Here is a 16,767-nt window from a genome sequence, read left to right as displayed (position 1 = left end):
TTCCACAATCTGGACACCCTGACTGCAAAAACGTTTCTCCTAACGTTGAACACGTTAACACCACGTTCGGCAGCGCTGCCTCCGCAAAAGCACGGACCCACCGTTCAGCCCGGCCTGTCTCAGGCGCGTTGTCTGTCCCGAGTCCCACCGACAGCGTTGCCAACTCGCGTGATTTTTGGCATCGCTCTTAAAGTTTACACTTGAGGGTTGCGAAAAACATAGCTCTTTCTTTTATCTCTATATAGAAACATAAATACACCTAGATCTTGAGATATAGATCAATATGTAGAAAGAGATCTAGATCTAGAGATCTCCATCTAGAAATATATAGAGATATATAGTTAAGAAAGAGAGATAAAAGAAGGATGTTTTTCACATTCCCAAAGCACAGACTTTTAGAACAACACGAACCATCATGAGAGCTGGCAACACTGCACCAAGTCCTTGCTGCTCAACCCAAGCAGCTGTCCATCTTTCCTGCAAGGGGAGTTAAAAAGAGAGGCACAGCAAGCTTGGGAGCTGCGTCCTAGACAGGCAGGCAAGAAGAAGGGGAAAGAGAAGCTAGTGCTGGCCTGAACCGGGCGCGCAGCGAGGAGCAGAGACTGCTTGGACTCACACTAGCACCATGCTGGCCAAGGACCCCAGCCTAAGCTACCCGCCGCATTGCCTGAACAGCCCGCCATCAGGCCCCCAGGCTGCCCGCCGCGCTGCCTGCGCAACCCTGCGCGCGCATGCTCCATGGAGAGAGGCCGGTTTAGCCTCGGAACGAGCCAATCCGCCGCAGCTTCACCGCAGGACCCCGGCTGCCCGCGGCGCCGCCTGCGCTCTCCGCAGGACCCCGGCTGCCCGCGGCGCTGCCTGTGCGACATCGGGGAGGAAGTTCCGCCAGGCGTCCGGGCCGGCGGGGCCCGCGGCCGCCATGGACCAGTGCGTGACGGTGGAGCGGGAGCTGGAGAAGGTGCTGCAGAAGTTCGCGGGCTACGGGCAGCTGTGCGAGCGCAGCCTGGAGGAGCTCATCCAGTACGCGGGCGGGCTGCGCCGCGAGATCCTGCAGACCGAGAGTACGTGCCCGGGGTCGGGCCCTCGCACAGCGCCGGCCGCGGGGGTGGGCGCCTGGGTCTCTGCGCGGCGCGGCGGGGGGCTGGGGGTCTCTGCCAAGCACAGCGTTGGGGGTCGATGCGGTGTTTCGTATTGCAGGAGTCGGGGGAAAGTGCCGGGCAAGCTTCTGGCCCGGCGAGGCTGCGCTGGTCGAGACGGGAGACCCCGAGGGACGAAGGGAGCTAGAAGTGCGGTTGGGGGGCTTCCAGTCTCTGCACCACACACGGGTTATTCGTAGATAGATTATGAGGGGCTGGGAAGGACCTTGCAGATCATCGGGTCCAGCCGCCCCTGCTCGAGGCAGGAAGGCAGATGGGGTTAGGTGACCCCAGCGAGGTGACTGTTGGGGTTGGGGTCTCTGCGGAGCCCCCGGCAGCAGGCGGGGGGCTCTGCATGTCTCTGAAACATGGCAGCAGGTTTGGGGGCTTTAGGTCTCTGAAATGCACAGCGGCAGGGCTGGGGGCTCGGGGGCTCTCTGGGACAAGCAGCAGCAGGTTGGGAGCGTTGGGTCTCGGTGAGCACCCAGCCGCAGCCTGGTAGCTTGAGGTCTCTGAAACGCATAGAAGCAGGTTGGGGCCTTTGGGTGTCTCTGAAACAAACGGCAGCAGCTTGGTGGCTGTAGGTCTCTGAACTGCACAGCGGCAGGCTTGTGTTTTTGGGTGTCTCTGGAGCACCCAGCAGCCAGCCCCGTGGGGCCTTTGGGTCTCAAACAGCAGCAGGTTGGGAGGCTTTGGGGCTCTGAAATGCACAGCAATAGGCCTGGGGGCTTTGGGTCTCTGCTGCATGCTCAAATTAAAGCTGGATAGAAACCAGCTGTAGAGTTGCTACACATTTTCAAGCACTAGTTTCATAGCTGGTTGGCTCTTTATGTAGCTTGGTAGTCATTTTTATGGTGTAATAATTTGCACGTTTGACCACTCTAAATTTATTGCGTGATTCACTGGTTAATTGCGTAATACATGGGCTGTGTAGCAGGGGCCTCTGAAACAGCAGCAGGGTTGGTGTTTTTGGGGCTCTCTGAAATGAATGGCAGCAGGTTTCATTGCTTTTGTGTTTCCACGGCAGTTCGATTTTAAAATGTTTTGGCCGCAGGTTGTTTTTTTTCAGTGGATGGCAACCTCCACAGTGTGTTTCTGTGACTAAGATCTGGTACTGTCAGAGCATCTTCACAGCTGTTTGTAAACACGAGCCACTTAAATCTTGCAGCATCTTTGCAAAGTAGGTAGCTATCATCTAGGGAGGGAGGGATGGAGAAGGAGTGGTGAGATGAGAGTCCCAAGTGATTTGTTCAAGCCATGCAGGAAGCAGGTGATAAATAAAGAATTAGTAACTGGGATTTCCTGGTTCCTAGTCCCATGTTAAACAACAGCCTGTGGCATTTCTTTGTGCTTTTATGGCGTGGTTTGTAGTCCCAAGAGAGCTGTGTACTGCACAAGTGCAGGAGTTTGATTTTATTTACATATGTGATTATGGGATTGAAAATAGCATACATCCGTGCAGGTATTTGTTGTTGTCCAGTCCTGCCTGGACAGTGTTTTCATTCTGTGAAGAGGCTTTCTGGTGGCAGAAGGGTGAAGGTGTCATGCTGTGGCCCTAGAAGTAGAAACATGAGCTTTGCTCTGTACTCCTCACACCTGTCCTTTGGCTTGGGTTTCAAAGGCAGCTGGATGTGATACTAGTCACCTCCATCTTTTGTGGGCCCTTGACTACAGAGCTCTGTGCCTGAACTCTAGCAGCTAAAGGGGCCACTTGGATCTTCGGCTTCTTTGTAAACTTAAAGGGTTTTTGGAGCCACCATTGTCATCTGTCAAAATCTCTTCTGGCCCCACAGTTTTCAAGGGTTGGCGCTTCATATATTCCCAATGGCAGCCTTCACCAGTGTTATGAGATGCCAGAGAGTTTTTTTGAGAAAATGCTATTTTAATAGTCCCTCAGAGGGTTTTTACAGTTTTTTTAGGCAGGTATGAAATGAAGCTTAAATCCATTCATTTTGTTCATTATTTTATGGGGCCAAAGTTCAAATAAACTACTTTGCTATATGGAGTAGTTTGGTTAAATGACCAGCACTTGGTATTGGAAGGACAGTCAGTCAAATATGCCTCTTACAAACAAAGAGCTTGATTCTGAACTGAGATGAGAGCATTTTGCGTGTAGAGGCTCTGGATGAGTTAGTGTACAGCCGTAGAAGTGTGCTGGCAAGAACCCTTCGCAGAATCAATGCCTAATGCATGGACCATAATCAGGAAAGATGTTTTTATGTGTTCACTCCCTTCTGGGCACCCACTCTGCAGTGTTCATAGAATCATAGAAGTCGGGTCGGAAGGGACCTTGTAGATCTTCAAGTCTGACCCCCTGCCTGGGCAGGAGGAAAACTGGGCTCAAATGACTCCAGTCAGGTAGGCATCAAGCTGCTTCTTAGAGACCCCCAGGGTAGGAGCCAGCACCACTTCCCTAGGAAGTTGGTTCCAGATCCTAGCCGCCCTGACTGTGAAGTAGTTCCTATGGATGTCTAATCTAAACCTACTCTCCAACAACTTGTGGCCGTTATTCCTTGTTATCCCGGGGGGCGCTAGGGGAAACAAGGTCTCCCCCAAACCCTTCTGGTCCCCCCTAGTGAGTTTATATACAGTCATCAGGTCCCCCCTTAGCCTTCTCTTGTGAATGCTGAACAGGTTCAGGTCCCGTAGCCTCTCATTGTAGGGTCTGCCCTGCTGTCCCCGGATCATGTGGGTTACCCTCCTCTGGACCCTAGTGTTAGTAGATATATGATGACTGTTGTATTTGTATGGTCATTTCAGTCCTTGTATGCAAGTGAGCATAATGCATGTGGCAGTGTAGACATTTGAAAGACAATGTTTGTATTTGATCAACTTCCCATCTTTAGGCAACCTTGCATGCTCTCTGGGCTGTCCCTTACACGCATGGCCTGTTCCTTTGACCCCATGTAACTGAGCTTGTACAGATGAGCACACAGCAGCAGAGGACAGTGATTCCACAGTGGAAGTTGGCTGACAGGTTAAAGAGCTGATAGCGAGGGGAACGATCAAAATAGTTGCTGTTTACAGCAATATAATAAGATATTAAGGACAAGATCCATTTACGTTGCTATACTTTTAGTTTTTGTGATGCAATAACTTTTCATTAAGAACAGCAATTTTGAGGTTCCAGTGCAATATCTGTTTCCAAATTTTTATTGTATGTTTTTCAACACGCCACTGCCTCCATCCTTCACAACTTTACAACACCTGTCTTTATCTATCTTGTAAAGACTCAAGCATTTTTGGTGCTTGTCAAGCAAACACTAACTGCTTCCCAACAGAATGCAAACACAATGCAAACAGTATACACTCCAGAATGAAGTTGGCAGTGTTTACTATGTGACCTCAAGTTGCCTGGGAAAGTCGTTCCTCTGTTTTTTCTGGAAACAGCAGGAGTTCTTCTTTCACTGTCACTAGTTAAAAATAACTTTAAAAAGGTGCATTTAAACCTTGTTAGTATTAGAAACGTATTACTAGTTTATAGAATATGGTTCTTGAAGTGAGTCAAGTACCTGCAACTTCCATTGAAGTCATGGTGGGGAGGGGGGTGATGGCTGTGCTCGGTGTCTTTGAAAATCGGGCCTATGTATCCCGAACTTGTTAGGCCATTTCCAGAAGTGCAAGCAAGACCTCTGTCTGTTTGGAAGTGACAATTTTCAGACTTGCTCTGCAAAGCTAGTATTTGCATTTCTAAGCTTACTCATGTGAGTAACCGTATGGGACATGATGGGTTTACTCAGATGAGTGTAGTTGTATGTGTAAGCTCTCCTAGAGGGTGACCCTAAATAGGCAACGGGGATGAAGGAAGTGGGTGTTAGAAGGGTTATAAACAGCTTATATTAAAACTCTGCCTGAATTACTGCCCCTCCTTCCCAATTTCTTGAATCCTTTTCTGTGTTATATTTAGAGTCTGCTCTGAGCGCTCATACACATGGCCCTATAGTTAGAACAGAGAGAGGGAGGAACATCCTTCCTCTTGGGGGAAAAGCTTTCTTCTCTAATGTATTTCAGCACGCTTCACTGTTAACCTTTTGCTCTGGCTATGGTAGATTGAATGTATGAATGTGCGGCTGGCAAGTGTCTGAGGTCAGAACCAAGCTTGCTAAACTACTCTTTGCCCTGGTGCAAGTTCATCAATGTATTGTCTCTTGAATGTATAATCACACACAAGAGCTACAGCGAGAAGCTGTCAAACTGCAGCAGTTCGCAAACACTGAATTATTTAAGGTACCACCATCCTCACTGTCTGACAGTTTTTCTACTGATTTGTTAAGGTAATGCCCAAGATGATGATAATGGAGAGATCTGAAAGAGGGAAAATCCTTTTCCTTGTCACTTTTGATTATTTTTTTTGGGATAGGCATTTGAGTTGCTTTGTGGGTATTGGTGGATATTGTGTTGTTTCTTTCGTTCTTTTCTTTTCTTTTTTTTAACAAAACATAGGAGAGACTTTTTTTTAAGTGAGGGAAAACACTGATACGGTTGCAGATGCTGGAGGAGAGAATCCTGTGGCAAAGTACATGAAAATACCCAAGCTTTTTTTCAAGTTGACTAGTTTCAAGCTGATGTCATCTTCTAATCAGTGGTTCTCAAACTCATTAGATTCATGGCCCCTTAGGAAATGCCAGCTCTTGAATTTTCACTCATCTTTTGACTATGGAAAAATAATAGAGCAATTCTTCTATAACAAAGAACACAGAATGTTTTTTGACATTATGGATTCGTATTTGAAATCTCTAGGTTTATCTTGTGAATCATGTGTAGGTGTTTGCACACCTAACACTGCTAAAATTTTGCAGCACCCTTAAACAGATCTTGCGGCACCCTGGTTGAGAATCACTGTTTTAAATGCTGGATTCATACTGTTAATGCCTGAAGAGACTGCTATGAGCATCTAGTCTGACATTTCTTTCTGCCTTTTATATCGGACCTTCAAGAGTGGTTGGTTGTCATGGCAAAAGTCACAATAGGGCAGGCATGACTGGTTTTGAAGTAATTTTAATCAGGCTGTTTTAATCATCTCTTTTGAAAAGTGAAGAATCCAACATTCCTTATTTTACAGTAACAACTTTTAAAATCAAGTCAGAGCAGTGATACCCAGACTGCGTCTCCCAAGCCCCAGGTGTTTCTTCAACTTACTGCTTTGACTTTTTCAGAAAATGTTATCAAAGTGTGTTGCGTAGTGTTTTGTTTTCTGTTTAGTTTTTCCCTGTCGTGTGCATTGGGTCTGCCTTTCCTGTACTCATGAATAATGCAGCAGAGATAGCACATATATGCAAATGATACTGCATATACTGTAGTTTTTTTCTTTTAAATTGGAGCTGGTCTGCCACAATTCACTGACCGCTCATATGGCTTCTGAGTTGCTCAGGTCTGAGTGACGCTGAATTAGTGTTAGGAGGAACTTTCTGATCTTGGGGCAGTGAAGCACTGAAACAGATTTCCTATTGGAAGTTTGTAAGAGACAAGCACTTGCCTGGGCTTGTTGAGATAGGGATGCTCCTGCCTTGAGCAGAGGATTGGACTAGATAAACTCCTGAGATCCCTTCCAGCTCTATTTTCCTATGAGTTTATGTAATAGTTTAGTATTATATTATTATACCTACTCTTTTGATTCATGAGCTGTTGTTTGCTGGTGACGCTGCACCAATAGTGCACATAGAGAGAAACCTTCAAAGCCTTATCAGTTGCTTCACTCCTGCCTGCCAAGAGTTTGATCTTGCAATCAATGTCAGGAAGACCAATGTTATGGGCCAAAACATTGATTTACTACCAGCAGTCACAATAGGTGAACGTCGGTTGGATGCTGTGAGTAAATATATGTACCTTAGCTCCATTGTTACCAAAAACCTGTCACTTAAGACTGAACTGAATACCTGTATTGGCAAAGCATCAGGTATCATGAGCAAACAAGTGTGGAAGAATAACAAACCAACTGTCCAGCCCAGGGTGAAAGGATATCATATTTGCATCAGCAGCAGTTCTTTGCATGGCAGCAAACCCTGGATCAGATGCTGTATTCAAGAAAAGCACCTCAACGTCTTTCACATACGTTGCTGTCTCTGCGTTCTAGGAATTTCCTGGCAGGACAAACTTGCCTGTGCTGAAGTCTGGGAATGTGCCAACGTTCTGAACATCCATCCTCTTCTCAGTCAGCATCGACTTCCATGGCTTGCTCTAAGCACAGAATGGATCATGGCTGTATATCCTAGGATCTCTTGTGCAGAGAGCTCTTTACGGGAAGAAGACTACAGGGGCATCTTTATCTCTGTTTCAGAGATGTTTGCAAGAGACATGAAGGCAGTGAACAGTGGGATAAGATGGCTGGGATGATCTACTTGGGGCTGGTCCTGCTTTGAGCAGGGGGTTGGACTAGATGACCCGAGATCCCTTCCAACCCTCATTTTCTATGATTCGGAGATTGTTGTGAATTGAGGGCTTGCAAACAGTCTTAGTGTGGTGTAAAGGCTTTCAAGGAAAGAAGAGTCCAACATGCAGAAGAAAGAAAAAACCTCCAGAAGAACCCCTACGCCACATTCAAGGCTGTTAAATATGAATTTCAGATGTGATAAGTGGAGAAGAGGTAGTAACTCAAGAACTGGGCTTTGCCACCACACTCACAAGGCACCTACCTATACACATGCAGTGAGACTGCTCCAGTGCACTGTGGTTACAGAGTGTTGGAGCAGACTTGATTCATTGAATCTGCTGGAGTGCGGTAATAACCATGCTCCGGCAGATCCCAGCATCATGTATGTCAGTGACCCCATGCTGAAAAATGGCGGCAGGGGTGCTTTAAAACTCGTCAAATGAGCTTTAGTTAAAGCGCCCCCACCACCATTTTTCAGTGCAGGGACATTGATACACATGATGCTCCGGGCAAGGTTCCCTTTAAGGTGCACGCGTGCGTGGCCACGCACAACTAAAAGTCTGGCCGCGCACCGGCTTTTCACGGCCACGCACTGGGAGAGGACCAGAAGGTAAGCTCTGAGGCGGGGGCCAGGACCTGGCACAGGCTCCGGGGAACTGCTCCATTCCCCTGCATTGCCTCGGAGTGAGGAGACACGTGGCATCGGGGCCAGGGAGTGGAGCGCTTCTCCGGAGCCAGTGGAGCAGTTCCCCGGGCCAGGCGGAGCCTCACTCTGGGCAGGCAGTGGCTCCTCCCCGAGGTGAGGCAAGGCAGGGCTGGGGGCTGGTGCAGGCTCTGCTGGCTCCGGGGAACTGCTCTGCGGGCTGTGCCGGCTTCGGGGAAGTGCTTCACTCCCCGGCCCTGATGCCACGTGTCTCCTCGCTCCCCGAGGTGATGCAGGGGAACGGAGCAGTTCCCCAGAGCCGGTGGAGCCCGTGCCAGCCTCCAGGCCCCAGCCCCCACTGCCTGCCCCGGTGAGGAGCGAGGGGCTTCCCTTCAGTAAGTGTCTCATGCTGCACCAAAAGGGGGAGGTGGGACCAATGCGGTGGAGTCATGGACTGCTACTCCTTAGAGGGAACATTGGCTCTGGGTGCTTTAATTAAAGCACCCCCCCACCCCCCTGCCCCCAACCACCCACACACACGACTCCTGGAGCACATCTGTAAATGCCCACAGATGTTCAGTGAGCTGATCCCTCATTTGGTACAAATCTATTTTCTCATGAGATGTACAGATGCCCATCTAATATTATTAATTAAAATAGACACGCCTCTTTAAACATGGATGTGCATTTATAAAACAAATATATGTCATGTATATGTATATAGCTGGAACTTGTGGGACAGGCTTCCAGTAGAATGTGAAGGCTTGCTGTTTATGAGCTTTAGAGGTTGGGAAGGCAATAACAGGTTGTTTTTTGTTAGTAAAATAAGATAGAGTTGAGCAGGTATTTGAAATAAGGAGCTGTAAGCTTTACCCACTCTTGATCAGAGCTGAGCTCTTTCCGTTGGGACACTTCTTTGATTTCTCTCATAGTGCTCTCTCTCTTTTTTTAAGAGAATGCAAGATGCTATTAGTAGGGGCAGTGCAGCACAGGAGTCCTGTTTTGTGTTTCTCTTCTTCCCACACTTGTGAGTCTGTGACAATTGCTTTGTTATGTTTTGCACAGCCTGAAATACTGGAAGGGAAAGTGGCCTGTGATACCGATTGAACTAACAATACATTAAAGGATAGTCTGAGAAGGAAATAGAGAGTAAGTTTAGGGGTGGGCTTATTTAAATGGTTTGAATCTTCTGTGATTCTGTCTCTTACAATTATTTCCCCTGGATGAGGGATAAGTTGCTCATTTAAAGTAGCCCTCAGGTACACACATACATGCATTGTTATATGAGTTAGGCATTTGAACTAGATTACAGCATTTCAACCATCTCATGAACAGGAAGGAATAAATGATGAGAGAAACCCTCTTGTATGAAACATGCCTGGAGGATAAAGTGTTCCTGAATTTAGATTAACAAAACTGAAGCATAGGGTGTCACTGCCTTGTAGTGTGGTACAGTTTAGGGAATCACAAACCTTTTGATCCTGATTTTATTCTTAGAGCATACCCATGGTAATCGTATAACATCCCTGTGGCAACTAGTCTGGAACTCCAGTGCTCCGTGGATGCGGGTGTGAAACTTGGTGACTTAATTATTTAAACAGAGGACTGGGAATAGGGAGATCTGATATCATGTCATGCACTTTGTTTTGACTAAAAAGCTTTCTGATCATAAGATGGTGCTTCTCGCTGTCTTTGGACTGGTATAAAATGGCTATATAGGGCTCCAGGTACTGGGGATTTAAACTGGGTCTTTGTGTGTGTTCATGCATATGCAATAATATAATACATGAATATATCTCTGAGGACAATACAAATGATGGCCCATCAAGATATGATCTTCTGTTGCATTCTGCAAGAATAAGTTGTTTTTTAGTTTCTTAAGATCTAATAAGGCACAATGGTGGCATACTTTATCATTAACTTGATTTCAGCAGTTAAAAAACCCCAAAACAAGCCAAACCTGCTATATTCTATTCATGTGAATTTGTACCTGAAATAGCAAGATTAGTTTCTTAATAAGATGTTAGTGGATGTCCCAAAAGGCTTTAATTTTTTTTTAAATTGGCAGCACTTTGCCTATGTTTTCTAGCCTTCCTTTTGACTTCCTGTATTTCATATCTTTTCATTCTTTCTGTTTCAATTCCCCCTATTAATACATTGTCACATTTGTGGGATTTCACATTATTATTTTGTTTATAACATAGTTATTAATTCATTTTCCTCTCTTCTGTCTAGACCAAGATGGAGACTTGTCAGGGACGATTTCACTTGTTATGACACAGTGCTGTAAAAGAATAAAAGACACAGTTCAAAAATTGGCCTCGGATCATAAAGACATTCACAGCAGTGTTTCCAGAGTTGGGAAAGCCATTGACAAGGTATTTATATCGCGAGTTATTCTGCTGAAGCTTGTCCAATCTGTTGTTCACTATAGGCTGCAATGTACAGTCACCCTTACAAAAGTTGGGATCAACCATAATTTGGGTGAAATCCTAACTCCACTGAAATGAATGAGAAATTTTGAGACCAAGATTTTACCCTGGTGTATGAACTTGTCTTTTGAAGTTCTAGCCTTTCCATAAGAATCCCATCCCTTTTTTCAGCATCTTATTAACATGTTCCAAAGAGAACAAGCCTGTTAGCATGATAGAGTATTACTGGAGCCTTGGCATCTGTAGTATACTAACATAGCGATCTATTAACAGCCTTCTTAGACATGTACTAACTTTGGATACATTGCATCTTCCTCCATCTAATCACTTGCACCAAGTATTTAGACAGTTGCATGCTGTTTTTGGAGGTTTTTCACACAAAAAGCATTCACAGGTTTTTTTTTCTTAGCTTCCTTTTACTCGATTCATTTTGGGTTTGATCTTGCAAGTTGCTGAAGTCCCCCCTTCACGCAAAAGGGAATAGAAGATATGCTGCTCTTGAGAGGTGCTGAGCATCAGTCTTAATAAATGCAAAGAAAATACCATATAATGTTTGGTTTTTTTTAACCTGACATTCTGATACAAAAAGAAAGCAGGGGATATTTGCACCTTTAAACTAACTAAATTAGAGAAGTAGAGCATAAGCTTTTGTAAGCAGAGTGCCTGCTTCATCAGATGCTGTGAAAGAACTGCAGGAAGCAGAGCTGCTTAATAGAAAGCAGTGATTAGAATACAAAGGATAGGGAATGAGGGAGGAAAAAGGAGGGGAAATGGCAGAAAGAGGCAAGATGGGTAGGAGAGAGAAAAACAGAGCAATTAACCCATTGAGGGACATAAGGTTTATAAAAGCTAATGCAGGTAATCGGATAAGAATCTGTAGTCAGTATTTATATTTAAACAATACTTAACACAGTCCAGTCTGTGGATGATTTCTCATTCCATGATTCACTGTTCAAGCTAGTTTTCAAAGTTATGTTGTCTGAGAAAAGCTACTCTGAGGTCATTGAAGGACTGTCCAGGAAGGTTAAAGTTCTGCCACAAGCTTGTCTGTCTTTTTTATATTGTCGGATCAGTGTTCATTCTGTCTTACACATCGAATTACCCTGTCTGTCCAGCAGAGGGGTACAAGCCTCAACTTCAAAGGTAACTTGGAGCCAAATAAGTCACTGTAGATCGTGGCACCCAACCTTTTTTGCCAGTGAGCCCAATTTGGCTGATGGGCCTAACCTGGCACCCAGGCTGGGTGTGGTGGAGCCCCATCCTGCTGCACAGGGGAAGGGTGCTTGGCTTGGCCCTGACCCAGTCCTGTGGGGGGAAGGGGGCATAGCCTAGCCCCATCCTGGCCCTGAAGGGTGAAGGGGACATAGCCTGTCCCTGACCTGTCCTTGTGGGGAGGAGTGGGGTGGAAATAGGACAGGGGCATGGCCTGGCCCTGGCTCAGCATAGGCAGGGGTGGGGTGGAGAGATGGGACAAGGGTGTGGCCCGGCCCCAACCCTGGGCAGAGGTACATGGGGGCATGACCTGGCCCTCGTTGGGGGAGAGGGAAGGGAGGAACAGTAGTTTGGCCCAACCCCAGTAGTGGAGGGGGAGGGAGTGTGGTCCAGCTCTGACCTAGCCTTGCCTGGGGGGGAGGATTTGGAGGTGTGGGACAGTGCTCCCACACAGCCAAATTTCCTGACCATAATGAGTCCTGTGGGCCAGATGCCTTGGCTCTGGGGGCCAGACATTGAGCAACTCTGCTATAGGTAAACTTCAGTGTCTCTTTAAGAAAAGTACTGTAGTTCTCACCCTCAGTGGTTGATTTTGTACATAAAACTTCAACTCGCTTTTCTCCCATGATTCAGTATTGTGAAGGATCCTTTCCTCTCATGGGAAATAGTTCTGTATTCAAGAACATCGACCAGCAAAGAAAATTCCTTCAGTGTCAGGCTTGAAGATGACACATACTGGCAGATTTTTTAAATGCAGTTTGAAAGTGATGGAGGTGGCATATATAATACAAAATGAACATGCTTCTTTGCTCATATATAACCACCCCAGCCCTACTGAGTGATTCATCCTTTATCATTAGTGATTGTGTTTAAATGAGACATCCAATCCATTTTAGTTTAAGTCAGTCGCAGCAATGTGCACAATCTAATATTAATTACATACATAAAACCCAGCAATGTCGGATAGAACATCTTTGTAACTATTGCAATTTCCATTCCCCCCCCCCCACCCCCACCCCCGGTTCTGTGTGGTTACTAGGCTCTAAACAAATGAATTTTTGGCATTATACCTATATCTGTAATCCAAGCATCAGTGTGATGCTCAAAGCACAGCAGTACATCTCTCTAATGGTAGCTAACTAAAGGAAAAGCAATTCCATCCTTATTACTCCTTGGAACCTCATATAAATCTGTGTAATCTTGTTTTAAGATTGAACTGCAGTCCTCTCTTGTTTTTAACAAATGTACCTCAGATGAACCCGCCTGAACTTGATTAGGCTTTAAAAAAAATTATTGTGATGAGGCATGATGACAGTAAAAGACAGCATCATTGAGATTGATCCAAATATTGATTGAAAAAGTTGAAAAATTATTGGGAGTCACGAAAAAATCAACTTTAAGAAACGCTGCTTCGGTATTTGATAAAATTGTACTTGGCTCTTTGTCTCTAAATAACTATTTCAGTTATTCATGTGTATAGCTTTTCAGTGGCTCTTTTGCCACTTCAAAAAAATAAGTTTGTCCAATTCAAATTAAATAGATCCTGGAAATAAAACTCTTTATAAAATCTGGTGCCTGCAAGATTAATGGACCAGAAGTGAAAAGATGCTAATAGGTCGTCTTCTGTGTATCCAGTAGAAGTGATGGCAGAATAATTACTAAAGTCTTGTTTTAGTAAGGTATTTAATAGCTTGGGCACAACTTGCTCACTAATTCTCTTAATTCTCAAATTGTCTTCTCTAATCAAGGTTTAGGTTTTAGTGGTTGGGGCAAAGGGCTGGTAATGGTAGGTATCATTTTCCTTCAGTCCCGTGAAATTCAGTGCATCCTTCAGTAGACTGATGTCAGTGGGAGGAAGCCCCTCTGCCCAATAATTCATTGGGTTTAAAATTTAAGTACAAGTAATTAGATGTAATTGACCTGGTAATTTGATTCCTCATGGTAGTCTAGCCAGCAGGTCACTGCCACTTTAAGAGGTTCATTAAAACAGAGACATCAGCACTTTTCCTTTAATTCACAAGAGGTGGTTTTTGTTTTTACAGTATGAAAAACCACCCCTCCGATATCTTCCCCCGTTTTTCCTCTCACTTCATAGATAGAATAATGAACCATGGCAATTGCATTCATCATCAGATGGTTGTTAAGTCATAGTGATCGACTGGACAATTATAACTCAGATGATTTTGTTAGCTGCCACTTTTAAATGATCTTTCCTGCATTGGAAACAATTTATGTTTTATACATGTGGCAACTGTTATTCAAATGTATAATTAACCAGCATTTCCTGCTCAGGAAGCTTAGATCTTCATGGAGTTTGCACCATTAGTTCATGGCACATTTCAGTTTAGATGTTTCACTTCCTGTGGAATAAAAGGGAGGGGTCTTGGCATGCTATTTCCTTTGGCCCATCTTCTGTTGACTCAACTCATTGCTAATGAAAATGAATAAAATGACTAGGTAGGTTGCCTGCCAGGTTCTTCAAGGAGGTAATGAGATCAGAGACACATTACTTTAAAAGAGATTGGCTTCAAGTTTGGTAGGAGATGTTGCAACCATTTTGAAATGTCAAGAAGTCTGGGGTCTGCAGAGTTCTACCTACTGGTTGTTGTGTCATCCAAGTAACCAAACCCTTTGACCTTATAGCAGATCTACTAGATTCCCCATCCTACATTTACCCTTCATCCTGAAGGATTTTTCTCCCTTTGAAATGAACATCTACAGCTAAATATGCCTATAGTAATGATTAAATATGTTCTCTTTTGTGGTTACCATCAAGCAAGTTGTCCTTCATGTGGCTAGTTCATGACTTCCACCTGTTCGATGTAAAATTTTTGGAGTGGTTTGATTCCAGTTTGAAGCTGATTGTGCTAGGAATGTTTAAGGATAAATGGATGCTCACATCCCAATGAAATCTGTCTCTTGTAGTAGTTAGTGGAGAAAGTCATTAGGGAAGTGAGGGGAGTAAATGTATCTCTTCATTTTTTTCCTTATTTTTACTCCTTAAAGGTGTGCAGTTGGGTCAAATTTCACCCAAAATTTAAGATTTGGGAAAACGAGATTTTAACAGAATGTTGGATATATGGAAATGATAAACCTGATTGGTTTTTATGATAAGATGACTGGTTCTCTGGATGCAGGGAGAGCAATGGACATGATATAACTTAACTTTAGCAAGGCTTTTGATACAGTCTTCCGCAACAATCATAGAAGCAAGCTAAGGAAGTATGGGTTGGATGAATAGACTGTAAGGTGGATAGAAAATTGGCTGGATCATCAGGCTCAAACGGTAGTAATTAATGGTTTGATATCTAGGTGGCAACTGGTATCAAGTGGAGTGCCCCAGGGGTCAGTCCGAGGGTCGGTTTTGTTCAATATTTTCATCAGTGACCTGGAAGATGGGATGGATTGCACCATCAGCAAGTTTGCAGATGACACCAAGCTGGGGGGAGTAGTAGATATGTTAGGATTCAGAGAGACCTTGACAAACTGGAAGATTGGACCAAAAGAACTATCACAAGTGCAAAGTCCTGCACTTAGGATGGAACAATCCCATGCACAGGGACAGGCTGGGGACTGACTGGCTGGGCAGCAGCTCTGCAGAAAGGGACGTGGGGGTTACAGTGGACCAGAGACTGAATATGAGCCAACAGTGTGCCCTTGTTGCGAAGAAAGCTAATGGCATACTGGGCTGCATTGGTAGGAGCGTTGCAAGCAGACTGAAGAAATGTTGCTTCACTTTATGTCTAGCACAGTGTCTTATACCTCTTTAGGTCTCTTGTTTTGACTCATGTACGAATTTTCTGTTGAGTTGTCCCAAATGGACAACTGTTATCCCAGTTAGGACGTCAAACATGGCTGGCATGGACTAATGTTTCTCAAACAGTGAGAAGAGTGAGATAAAGGTGTGCTGTCTTTTAGAAGCTTATAAAACATCACATGCTGTCAGAAATTATACTGACTTGAAGCTGGAGGAAGTCCACTCATGTGGATAGCAGCACTAAGAATTTCTTTCTTTTTCTAGCTGTTAGACTTTGATACTTCAGTGCTGTAAACCAAGCAAACAAAATTAGAGCAATATTTTCTTCCTGCTCATTGTGATATGTGCAGCTGCTTCTGAGAAGCATGTGAGATCTAATACTGGATCATGAAATCTGAGGCACAAAAGAACTAGAGAAATCACTGGTTTACTTGAAATATCTGAGACCTCTTTAAAGAGAGGTTGAGGGTGGGGACTGAAGAATTGATTGCTCAAAGAGCAGCCGAGGGAAGTAGAGAATTGGTATAAGGGCTATGTTAGGCACTAACATCATGGAACTTGTCAGGTTTTAGCACCTGACTTGAAGCTACAAAGTTATTAGTCTGATGCCAGTGGTGGCTTTTGGCCCTGACCTGACAAAAATAGCCGGATATATAATTATAAAAGTTTCATAAGGTTTATGAACTCATGTTGTTTCAAAAGGAAATTCTGCCTTAATTAGCAAGCAAAATAGGTAGAAGGCAAGTAAATAGAGATGGATGGATGTATTGTTACTAGTATAGGAGTGATCATGCGAATGAAATGATAATATAGTATATGAATGACTATGCCAGTCCTTTTAAGCCTCTGACCATAGCTGGTTTGAACTAAAAGTTTTTCATTGCGGGTTGTGTGCATGGATTTTACATTTGATTCATGTAGGCTTGAGATTCCTTTGGCCTGCCCGAGTCCTACATGTGCTGGATTTTCTCAGTATTGCTTTCTCCATTTCCCACTCCTCCCCCTGAAAATGAATGCATAAGGAGCAGCATGGGCGCACCTTCCCCCCTGTTCCTCCCAGTTGCCTGGAGTGGTGATGCAGGATTCTCGCAGCGTCCACCTGCTTTTCAACAATAAAGCTGTCCGGTTAGTTGTTAGTGTAGTTACTCCTGTTATTGGTTAATAGGCCCAGGACCCCTCTCCCCCTCCTTTGCTCTGTTGCGAAATGATGCATACGG

The 16,767-nt window shown here is 44.7% G+C and overlaps 1 protein-coding gene across 1 annotated transcript in view; it reads left to right on the top strand.

The window, feature by feature from the left end:
- Window positions 1–828: 828 nt before the first annotated feature.
- RMND5A (required for meiotic nuclear division 5 homolog A) overlaps window positions 829–16,767 on the top strand; it is a 42,174-nt gene continuing 26,235 nt past the window's right edge. Inside the window, exons 1-2 of the mRNA XM_006271498.4 lie at window positions 829–1,061; window positions 10,385–10,527. Coding sequence (XP_006271560.2) covers window positions 920–1,061; window positions 10,385–10,527 — 285 coding nt within the window. The 5' untranslated portion in view covers window positions 829–919. The remainder of the gene's footprint in view (window positions 1,062–10,384; window positions 10,528–16,767) is intronic.

Source organism: Alligator mississippiensis, chromosome 2 (assembly GCF_030867095.1).
Source record: "Alligator mississippiensis isolate rAllMis1 chromosome 2, rAllMis1, whole genome shotgun sequence".
Lineage (NCBI taxonomy): Eukaryota > Metazoa > Chordata > Crocodylia > Alligatoridae > Alligator > Alligator mississippiensis.
This window is presented reverse-complemented; position numbering and strand designations above follow the sequence as displayed.